The 11,812-nt window shown below is 45.3% G+C and overlaps 1 protein-coding gene across 5 annotated transcripts in view; it reads left to right on the top strand.

Moving 5' to 3' along the window:
- LOC139280680 (small integral membrane protein 29-like) overlaps positions 1-11,812 on the top strand; it is a 118,157-nt gene that overhangs the window by 91,141 nt on the left and 15,204 nt on the right. For 4 of the 5 annotated variants that reach the window (XR_011596739.1, XR_011596740.1, XR_011596741.1 and 1 more), the window contains 2 exons: positions 5,963-6,068; positions 10,161-10,365. Coding sequence is in view for 1 of the 5 variants with exons in the window: in XM_070900292.1 (XP_070756393.1) it covers positions 5,963-6,068 (106 nt within the window). In the remaining 4 variants the exon portion in view is untranslated. The remainder of the gene's footprint in view (positions 1-5,962; positions 6,069-10,160; positions 10,366-11,812) is intronic. The other variant, XM_070900292.1, reaches the window with a different exon arrangement.

The following is an 11,812-nucleotide window of genomic DNA, read 5'->3' as shown; positions in this document are numbered from 1 at the left end:
GGAGTAAGTTTTTACTGCCTAAACTTGCAAAACAGGCGTAAGTGGCTGGACACGTCCCCTTTTGGGAAAAAAAATCTATTCTACAATGAAACTCTTCTAACTCACTAGAACTGGAGCAAACTAAATGCCGAGAATTGCAATTTCTAAGATGCTCCATTCTAAACTAGTTGCTCCAAAAAAATAGGAGCAACTCCGGCCGAAACTTGAGCCCATATACTCTGTAATGGGCATGTAAGGTAATTGATTTATTAGAAGACTACTTTGCAATGAACCTTTTTGCATGTGGAAATCAGTTCTAATCAAATTTTCTTCATTTCTATTCCCAGTAGAATAATGAATATATTGCACTGCGCGGTCCTAATGCGACTCCTCTGGCATTGCATGTGCTGACAGTGAAATGAGATGACTGCACACTACAGTGTGAGAGTCAGCTCATTTAATTGTTACAGCCGGAAGTGCAAAAAGGTCAGGGAGCAAGATTTTAGGAGAGGTCAATTCTTAAAGCTGCTACTCTGTCAATGCAGTCCTGCAAGTGAAGTGGAGAGAAAAATAGCAGCAATAGGATCCTGTGAGCCTACTCCAAAGCATGTAAATGAGAGGGATGCCAAGATGAATGCCCATAAGTCTCTCAATGCTGGAACATTTGGGCAAAGTTAGCAGATGCAGTGCTCCCAATAGCAAGAACAAACTTGCACTTATTTAGTGCCTCATCACATCCTCAGGATGTCACAAAGTATTTTATAGCCGGTGGATTATTTCTGAAGTGCAGTCACCATTATTATATAGGCAAATCTGGTAGCTAATTTGTGAAAAGTGATGTTCATAAATAACGAATGATCAGATAATCTGTGTTTGATAGCAAGGTATTGGTTAAGGGAGGAATGTTGATCATGGCACCAAGAGAGGTCCCTGCTTTTCAATTAATGCTACGGGATCTTTTACATTCACCTGAGTAGGTTGATTGTGCCCTAGTTTAACATCTCATCACAAGACCGCATCTCTAACAATGTAACACTTCTTTCGTACTGCCCTCAAGTGTCACTCTAGATTGTAGTCTGTACAGATTTCTGACTCATTTGCGAGAATGCTAACCAACTGAGCCAAGCTGACCACAGCAATATAGCACAGAGGCAGCGAAGAAGCCTTTCATGCCGTTCATATATATGGGAGCTGTTATGTTCAGAATAACTCCACAAGACTATTATAAGCTCAAACTGTTGTGACCTTGGTGTCTCTATTCAGACTTCAGACTCAGGAAGCATCATGGTGGATTGCCTTTTGTACCTGCTTGCACAGGTGACCCTTAGGTCTCCCACAGGTGTGCCCCCTGATGGCAAGTCTTGCATATTGGTGAGGTTTACATACATCCATAACATCACACTCTTTCCCCCCTCCCCCCCATGTTATGTCATAGACAGAGACAGAGACAGACAAAGAGAGAGAGATATGTACAAGTTATTTGCAAGTTGAGGCGATCTGGCGCTCTGCGTTCCCGGGTCGATCGCCTGAGTTGAAGTCCTGGCATGGGTGAGTTGGTTGGATCATTGCTGCACGGCCACCTGGCCGGTCTGATTGGACTGACGGGCATGGTGGGTTCATCCTTGTGGTTGACAGTGAGGTCAGTTGTGTTAGTGGGTCGCTGGGGGCCAGGTCCTTTCACAGTGGTTCCTGGTTATCTGTCGTTCGCAGTTTGGTCTGGTCCAAATGCTTTCTGCATTTGCCCATTACATGGTTTCACAACAAACACTCCATTTTCATCACAAACACTCCATTCCCCTCTTTGGCTAATACAGTGCTAGCAGCCCATCTGGGGCCCTGAACATGGTCTACATCATTTATTCTGATGTCGCGTGGAGGAGCCGTGCGATCATGATACATTCTCTGCTGATAGCATATGAAAGGCTCGGTTCTGAGTGATTCTGTCCGGTGACTGCGTAGCACCCGGGATAGCCGGGTCTGTGGGGAGTCTACTGTGATACGTGTGGTGCTTGGCTTTATGATTTGGGCTGCCCGCTCCGGACTATTGTCGCTGACCCTAAGGTCTGGCAAGCCAAGGATGGCCGATATGACCTTGAGACTTTCGGTAGTGGCGGGAGGAGGTTGCGTGGTCCCCGTGGATCCTGGGCCATGGTATGGAGGCCCCAGACCACCGACTGTGTGTAGTCTCCCTGCCTTTCTTTGCAACGTTGCAAGGTTGCCCCATAGGGGCCAATCTGATGGGATGAGCAATTCGTCTTTGCAACGGAAAGCTGTAGCATCCCGTCCAGTGTTTCGCCGTTGGCAGGTGGTAAAGTGGGATCCTGGCTGGTCCAGGTCCTCAAATGGCGGGCTGTTATGGTTGACCCTTCGCTTTCTAGCACTTCCATAACAACGAGCCGGTCTGCGCCGTTTCTACCCCGGTGGTGGGGAGCGGTAGCCAACTGAGGGCATTCACGCCGTTCTCAGTGTATGGCCCGTGGCGGATCATGTTACAGTGCACAGACAGTGTTAGACATTCTCGAAACAAAGCATTGATAATAGTGCCTCTGCTCTCCCAAAACTGTGAGATAGGCAGCTTGTCTGACTCAAGCAAATATTGGGACACTTTGGTACATCTCTTTTGTCCCGTGAACACAGGCTACTGCTTTGGTTAACTTACCCAATAAGTTACAACCGGTTGGGTCGCCTACTACTTTGACTTGCTGTACAACACGCCCGACCCCATGTAATAACACATCACTTGCTACAAGTACTTTGTCAGATACATATACGACCGGTTGGTGTTTGCCTGCTACTTTGGCTTGTTGTAAGGTGCCCCCGACCCCATATGATCATACATCATTGGCCACGAAAGAGCGCTCATATGGGTTACACAATGCAAACAACTTATTGGAGCACAGTGGGTTCTTGGCCTTCTCAGCGGACGCCCCTTTACCTTTGCCCCAAGCCCAGTCGTCTTCCTTGCTGGGCAACACATGCCTCTGTTTCGTTGCAGCGACATCCCGTGGTCTGGACACTCTCTCGTCCCGTGGTCTGGACGCACTCTCGACCCGTGGTCTGGATGCTCTTTCGGTCCGTGGTCTGGACGCACACTCGACCGTGTCCGTGATGCCGACTGCCGCGATCTTCCTCCCCAGAGATTTTGCTTCTGGCGTCAGAAAAACTAATTTAGATCATTCCGGCTGGAGTCCCACTCTGCTTGGTCGACCTGGGGCCTCTTCCATCGTCGCGAAGAGGCCGTCGGTTTTGGGTGGTGGGTACCGCACCTGTACCACTGCTCGGTTTATCTTTACCTTCTCGTGGTCGTGATGATCGGCCTGTGCCTCGGGGATCTGAAAATGGATCTGCACTTCGATGCCTGGTTCAGCTGAAGGAGGGGGCTCGCTCTGCCTTTGAGAAGGGGAGACCTCATTCGCTGGAGAAGGTACACAGAGTCTTCCCAGTTCCATCGAATCTTCCCCATCCACCTTCTGCCAAGCAGCATTGGCCCATCACCTGAAACAATCCACAGTGGTAAATCGTGCACCGCTCCCTCATGGGATACTCATGCCCGCACTACCAATAACTGGTATCAGTTTCTTGGTGTAGGTGCACAGCTTTGCCTGAAGCGGGATCAGTTTGGGTCATTGAGCTCTGTCGCCCCACAGCCTCTCGAATGCCTTCTGGCTCTTTATTGATTGACTCGCCCCCGTGTCCAATTCCGTGGTGACTGGAGTGCCATTGAGTTTAACTTTCAACATTATCAGAGGGCTTTTGGTGGTGAAGGTGTGTATCCCATATACTTCCTCTTTATCCTCAGGTTGAGTTGCCCCTCCTGCTCATTCAGCGTGATCCTTGCTGGATCGGTCGTCCTCTCCTGACTCTGCCACGTGGTGAGTCACAGGTCGTTTGCACATTCGCTGGAGGTATCCCTTTGTTCCACAGCCCTTGCACACATAGTGCTTGAATCTACATGATGGACTCAATGACTGCCCCCGCAGTGCCAACATGGTGTTAATGGATATGCATTCACGCTCCACGGCGGACTCTGAGTCGCCCCAGGTCTAGGTCTGGCCTCTGTGGTCAAGTGGTGCCTGCCATGTACAGTTCTCCCTGCTGAAAGCATTATTTTATGCACAGTACTTGCCGGTGAGCTTAGATTCTGTGAAGATATTTGTTGCCTGTTGTCGCTCTTGGATATGAAAGCCTGGGCTGTCGTGATGGCCTTGCTCAGATCTAGGGATTCGGCAGCCAGCAGTTTGCGAAGAATGACCTCGTGGCTGATTCCAAGCACGAAAAAGTCCCACAACATTTCTCCCCAAAATCCTGCAAATTAGCACTGTCCCGCAAGGCGTCTTAGGTCGGCGACAAAGCTCGCCACGTTCTGGCCCTCGGAGCGATGTGCGTGTAAAAGCGATACCTGGCCATTAAGATGCTCTCCTTCGGCTTGAGGTGTTCCCGAACCAGCGTCCACAACTCTGTGTAAGTCTTGTCCGTTGGGGGGGTTGTCCAGTGCCAGCAGATTTTTGAGGAAGCCATATATCGAAGACCCACATATGATGAGGAGAATCGCCCTGCACTTGACGGCTGTCTCAGCCTTGTCCAGTTTGTTGGCCACGAAGTACTGGTCGAGACGCTCAACAAAGGCTTTCTAATCATCACCCTCAACAAATCTCTCAAGAATACCAATGGCAGCCATTACCACGAGTAAGTTCGTGATCCGTTACTCGTCACCAATTTGTTATGTTCAGAATAACTCCACAAGACAGTATTGTAAGCTCAAACTATTGTGATCTTGGTCTCTTTATTCAGACTCCAGAGTCAGGAAGCAGCATGGTGGATTGCCTTTTATACCTGCTTGCCCAGGGTGCACAGGTGACCTTTAGGTCTTCCACAGGTGTGCCCCCTGGTGGCAAGTCTTGCATATTGGTGAGGTTAACATACATACATAACAGGAGCATCTGTGGATAAGTTGTAATATCTTGTAGCTCAACGTTGGCAAAACTGGAGCCATCATGCTTGGCTTTTGCCATTTGCTATCCCATCAAGCTCACTGACTGCTCACTCAGGCGTAATCCAGTGGAGAGCAATTTTGGGTTTCGATTGATCCTGAGCTAAAATTTCTAATTGCATCCAGTATATCCCTGAAACTGGTTTCTTGCACCTCTAGAACATTAGTTTGCTTACACCCCATTCTCACTATTGTCAACTCCAGTTTCTGCCCTCCCTTCCTCATGAGACTTTCAGTGGTCATGAAAGGCGCTATATAAATCCAAATCTTTCTTTCTTTCCTCTGTCAATTTCATCTTCCCTAAAAATTCTCCTAGCTGCATCCATAACCACCCCCAAACTTTTAACAAAACTGTCATCCACTCCTGATGAGTAATTTCTCCAACCATGCGTCCCAGCTCTTGCCCCCATTCCGTTGACTTCAAATTACTGCTCGTCAATTGCCCCCACCATTTCATCATCGCGTGTTGATACTTCAGCTACTGTGCTCCTGCTCTTGGTACCTACTCATAAAATCACTTTTGCCTTGTTATCTCTCCCTCTGCCTTCAAAAGCATTCCAAAAACAAGTTACAGATATTTCAAAATCTGCGGTGAACAGTTGTACTGATTATCATGTATTTTCCTCAATGAAGGCACCTAGTTTGGATTGTAATAAGATGTCTCATTAATTAACTGTTTTACAGCTAGTAAAATAAGTTTCACAAACACTATTGGAGAATGACCAGGTTAAAAGCTATTGCTGATCCTGCATTTGAATGTGCACAGAAGCCAAGTGTTTTGACTGCTATAACAAGGTGTGTCCTACAGTGAAGGTAACATGAAAGAATTAATGATCCAAGGTCTAGCAGTCTTGCTCAAGAGAGACTGTCTTAACTGAGAGGGTTATAATAATGGCAGGCTGTATATTTATTGAATGTTCTCTTGCGTAAGTTTTTCTTGCTTCAGTAGTTGAAGACTAATCCCTCTTAAAAGGCCTTTATTTTGTTTCAAAGGTTAGAAAAGCTACGCAACAAATTGGTGCCGATTTACTCGTATGACCCCAGTGAGGATCATAATGATGTAGAAGAAGAATCTTTGGACCCTAATGGAGAAGTAAAAGTAAGTAAAATCTGTTGGGAATGTATATTTTACATGATAGAAAGAAGAATGAAAGACTGATTTATATAGCACCTTTCACGACCATCGGACGTCTCAAAGCGCTTTACAGCCTATGAAGTACTTTTGGAGTGTAGTCACTGTTGTAATGTAGGAAACGCGGCAGCCAATTTGCGCACAAGCAAACTCTCACAAACAGTAATGTGATAATGACCAGATAATCTGCTTTTTTGTTATGTTGATTGAGGGATAAATATTGCCCAGGACACCAGGGATAAGACCCCTGCCCTTCTTCGAAATCGTGCAATAGGATCTTTTACGTCTACTTGAGCGAGCAGATGGGGCCTCGGTTTAACATCTCATTTGAAAGACGGCAGTATTGGCCTAGATGGGGTTTTTTTGTGCTCAAGTCCCTGGAGTGGGACTTGAGCCAACAACCTTGTAACTCAGAGGTGAGAGTGCTACCCAATCTATTATGAGCTGGCGATGACTGAAATTGTTAGAACTTAAATAAAATTAAACTAAGCCTCTTCTCCTAAAAGAGTAAAGGCATTGCCTAGTATGGTATAAAGTCTTACAAATTAGAAAAACCCAGACTCAAGTCCCAGTTTCTGATATTAGCTGATCTCATCCAGAGCAGTAATTACGGTGCTACAGTTGGACACTTTCCATTGTGAACCAGGAAAAGGAAAAGCTAGCCAGGGTTCTTGCATCTGATGGCTATCCAGTGGCTCCTGGTGGAAAGTGTGCATGTACGTACTTTGGACTAGGAATAGGTTGGGCTTGGCGTTGATGTGCTCCAAGATTGGATAGCCAGTCAACACTTTGGGCTGGAATTTGATCAAAAACCATCACCACCAGTTTACCGCCCAAAAGACTGCTATGATTCTGTTATATTCGCCCAGCAGGAAAAATCGGCGTTGTACGTGAATTCTCGGTGGAAAACGCAATCCTTGTCAAATTTAGTCCGAGGCTACGAGTTGGGCCTAGGGAGGGGGGAAAACACAATGTTTTTGCAAAAAAAAAAATCACACAACATTCACATGATCCTTTTCCATTGAATCGCCGCAAAAGAATTTTTTTGCAGGGTTTCATACCTATTGCTGATCGAAGGGTTGCTCCGGCTGGTTTCTCCACGGCGTTTCTTTTCCCCAACTACGGATCACCACTACCACCAAACTTGGGCGGAAGCGGTTTTTCTAGTGTTGCACGCCAGCGGTCCGCTCCCCAGTGTTATTGCAAAACCGCCAGCTGAACACTTCGATGAAATTCCCACTGGATGGTCTTCCACCCAAAACGAGGAAATATCGCTGAAAAACGTGGCGGAAGGCTGATGAAATTCCAGCCCTTTATGTTTTGGCTCCCACATTAAGAATAGCCCATACAAAATGAAATCAGAGGGCAGTTAGTGTGTATGGACCTACCCTAGAAAGAGTTGGCATCTTCAGGAGAGAGGAAAAGTAGAGAGTAGAACAAGCAAAATAATCCAATAACAAGTATCAGTATGCACACCCCACTTTACTGTAGTTCTGTCCTTTATAGCTTTCACAAATAATACTCGTTCAAGATGTTAGCATTCTATAACTTAGAACCATAGAATGTTGCAGCAGAGAAAGAGGCAATTTGGTTCATTAAACCTGTACTGATGATTTTCTCCGAGTCACTAATCTATTCCTACTTCTCTGCTCAATCCCAATATCCTTTAATATATTTTCTTTGTGGCTTTTCACCTTTACAAAACCCTCTTTAAAATCCTGTTCTCCAAAGGATGCATTTGGAGTGGTTTCACAGCAACTATATCAACAACCTCCTATAACCCAGTAAACACAAGGAAACTTCAAGTGTGAAGTATGCAGAAGGCACTGTCTCTGTAGCCGTAACTGAGAAAAATTGTATTCTCTGTCATCTTCAAAAACACATGACTATCTACCCATCCAATAATCCATCAGTGAACAGTAACTTGTCACCATAATCCTATTAAAGAAATGGGATACTCCTTTCATCTGAGAACTGGATTTGAATCCAATAGATGAAAGTCTGCCTCTCATCAGCAGTTGGGATCTAATGTTAAATAAGTTGAATTTAGCGTGGGTCATTTGCTTCAGGAGAAGAGACAGAAAAAACTGCCTAAATATCAGAAGAAAGTATCCCAATTTTGCCCCTCCTGTCGGGAAGGCACTGACTCACACTGAGGTTTAGTTTTACAGTCCATCTACTATCTCACCTATTCTTCGTGTGTCGGCAGGCTCTCGTTAATATTGACTACTTGAAGGTGCATGCATCATAGTTGAGCCCAATTCTATCATTGCCTGGCGTTTGTAAGCATGCTTTCTGTCGAGGGTCCAGAAACCCTGGTTCTGATTTGTTTTGTTCTCCCTAGCCCAGAAAATGTAGATTTCACTAGCTCTGATTTCCTGCTGATTTGCTCCTACACATTTGTAAATGCAACTCCTCAGTTTCGCCACAAGAATTTCTCCAAATTACCATCACAACGACACAGTGGAGTTGGGTAGAGAAATTGAATGTTGCCTCTCCCGCTCCATAGTGCAATCCAGATCCAAGGTTGTCCCATCCTCTGTCATTGAATTACAATACGCAGATGATGCTTGTGTCTGTGCATACTTGGAGGCCGAACTTCAAGTCATCGTCAACAACTTCACCGAAGCATACGAGAGCATGGGCCTTACACTAAATATCCATGATGCAAAGGTCCTCTACCAACCTGCCCCCGCCACACAGCACTGCCCCCGATCATCAAAATTCACAATGAGGCCTTGGGCAACTTGGACCATTTTCCATACCTTGGGAGCCTACTGTCAACAAGGGTTGACGTTGATGACTAAGTCCAACATTGCCTTCAGTGTGCCAGTGTAGCCTTCGGTCGCCTGAGGAAGAGAGTGTTTGAAGACCAGGACCTCAAACCCGGCACCAAACTCATGGTCTACAGAACAGTAGTGATACCCGCCCTCCTATATGCTTCAGAGACATGGACTATGCACAGTAAGCACCTCAAAGCACTGGAGAAGTACCACCAACACTGCCTCCGCAAGATCCTGCAAATCCATTGGCAGGATAGGTGCACCAACGTCAGTGTCCTCGCTCAGGCTAACATCCCCAGCATTGAAGCAGTGACTACACTCGATCAGCTCCGTTGGATGGGCCACATCGTCCACATACCCAATACGAGACTCCCAAAACAAGCGCTCTACTTGGAGATCCGACATGGCAAGCGGGCCCAAGGTGGGCAGAGGAAATGCTTCAAGGACACCCTCAAAGCTTCCTTGAAAAAGTGCAACATCCCCACTGACACGTGGGAATCCCTGGCCCAAGACCGCTCAAAGTGGAGGAGAAACATCCAGGAAGGCACCAAACACCTCGAGTCTCATCGCCGGGAGCAAGCTGAAGCCAAGCATAGACAGCGGAAGGAGCGCACGGCAACCCAAGCACCCTACCCACCCGTTCCTGCAATCACCGTCTGTCCCACCTGTGACACAGACTGTAGGTTCCACATTGGACTCATCAGTCTCCTGAGAACTAATTTTTAGTGTGGAAGCAAATCATCCTGGACTCCAAGGGACTGCCTAAGAGTAGATAGTGCAGTGAACATACCTTTATTTTTATGACAGGCTATCCTAGATCTCCTAATTAATATATGCTTTCATTATGTAAATCTGTGTTTTAAATGGAAAAGTGATTAGCCCAGCAGCAAATTTCCTCCATAATCCTTGCCGTTTTATGATTGAAACTCTATAGTATTGTTCTTTCGTCCTTTTTCCCTTGTTATTCTCTCTGTGGCTGTTCCTGATGAAGGAGACAAACAGGCGACCTGATCCTAGGCTTCTGCTCGTATCCCTTGTAATTATTATTAGGAAATATGCATAAGCAAACCATCTTGACTCTCCTTCCAGTTTCCACACTCTGGGAAACTTTCTGGTCTCCGCTTGCTACCTCCTTATGACGTTATAAATTGGAAATACCATGTAAGGAATTGTGGTTAGATAGCCTTGTCCCACCACTTCTTGGTACTATGCCACTGTCATGCCTTAAACTGAACTATTCCCAAACTTATACATATATATATTTACACACATGCAGGTACAACGTCCCGAATCCGGAATTCCCAAAACCAGAATTGTCCGAAAACCGGACGTTTTTGACAAAAGCGCATTTCAGACTGAGTAGCGTGCGATTGGTTTGAGCCTTGCCGAATTATCCTCAACCCGACCCGACCTGACCCACATGCTCCCCTTGACCCAGCCCGACCTCACTCACGCATTCTGGTGTTTATCAAGATTTCCAGGTATTGTGAATTTGTGTTATTTATTCTATTTCATGCTTTGAGTACATTCCTTTTAATATTTTAGATTTAAGCTTGGGTTGTGCTAAGCAGTTTTAATGTCCGACCCGAAATCCAGAAAATACGAAAACCGGCACAGCCTCAGCCTGCCAGATTCGGAGCTTTGTCCCTGTCAGCATTTACCCTACATGTGAGCAAATAGTTCTAATCACGTTTGCCACCCTGTTCCTATATCCCGTAGCCACTTTTCATTCAATCTAATTTTATCCAATCTAATCTTGAATGCTGACATAGTTTTTGCCTTGACTATTGACCCTGGAAGTGAATTTCAAAGCTTCAACTTTCTGTCAGAACTTTCTCCTGCCCTCTATTCTAAATCTCTTAAATTTAAAGTTGTATCTATGACTCTTCATTCTTAACAGCTCAACTACTGGAAACAGTCTGATTCTCTCTGCCCCTTCCTTTCGTAATTTTAAACATTTCTATTATATGACCTATAATCTGTGTTCTAATGATAAAAGGTCCAATTTTCCAAGTCTTTTTTAGTATTTGTATTTCCTTTTACCAGTCTACTATTGTAAAATTTTGTAAAGTTTGTACTGCAACATCCTTCATATCCATCCCATTTAAGCATGTAACAAGGTGGGTAATTATTATACAGTTAACATGTCTGTGTTAATTGGTGTTTTAGTATTTCAATTTGTCTTTGCATGTCAACCAACATCACTAAAACAGATTATCTGGTCATTATCACATAGCCATTTGTGGGAGCTTGATGTGCGCAATTTGGCTGCCGAGTTTCCTACATTACAACAATGGCTACACTTCAAAAGTATTTAATACAAAAGCAAAATACTGGAAATCTGAAATAAAACAGAAAATGCTCGAAATACTCGGCAGGTCAGGCAGCATCTGTGGAGAGAGAAACAAAGTTAATGTTTCTGGTCAATGAACTTTCATCAGAACTGGAAAAAGTTCGAGATGTAACAGGTTTTAAGTAAGTACAGAGGCAGGGAAAGGTGGGGGAGGAAAGAACAAAAGGGAAGGTCTGTGATAGGGTGGAAGGCAGGAGAGATTAAATGACAAAAGGGACGATGGTGCAAGGCAAAAGGGAATGATAATGGGTCAAATGGGAATAGCAGAAACATCAGCAACAGTTGCCATCCAAAAAAATGGGGGCAGTGGTTATGATCTGAAATTGTTGAACCCAATGTTGAGTGAAGAAGGCTGTAAAGTGCCTAATCAAGAAGATGAGGTGCTGTTCCTTGAGCTTATGTTGAGCTTCATTGGAACAGTGTAGGAGGCTGAGAACAGAGGTCAGAGTGGGAGTGAGGAGGAGAATTAAAATAGCAGTCGACCAGAAGCTCAAAGTCACACTTACTGACGGAATGGAAGTGTTCCGTAAAGCGGTCACCCAATCTGCATTTGGTCTCTGCAATGTAGAGCAGAC

The sequence above is a fragment of the Pristiophorus japonicus genome, chromosome 15, assembly GCF_044704955.1.
Source record: "Pristiophorus japonicus isolate sPriJap1 chromosome 15, sPriJap1.hap1, whole genome shotgun sequence".
Lineage (NCBI taxonomy): Eukaryota > Metazoa > Chordata > Chondrichthyes > Pristiophoridae > Pristiophorus > Pristiophorus japonicus.
Note: the sequence above shows the minus strand (reverse complement) of the source record. Positions and strands in the feature narration are given on the sequence as shown.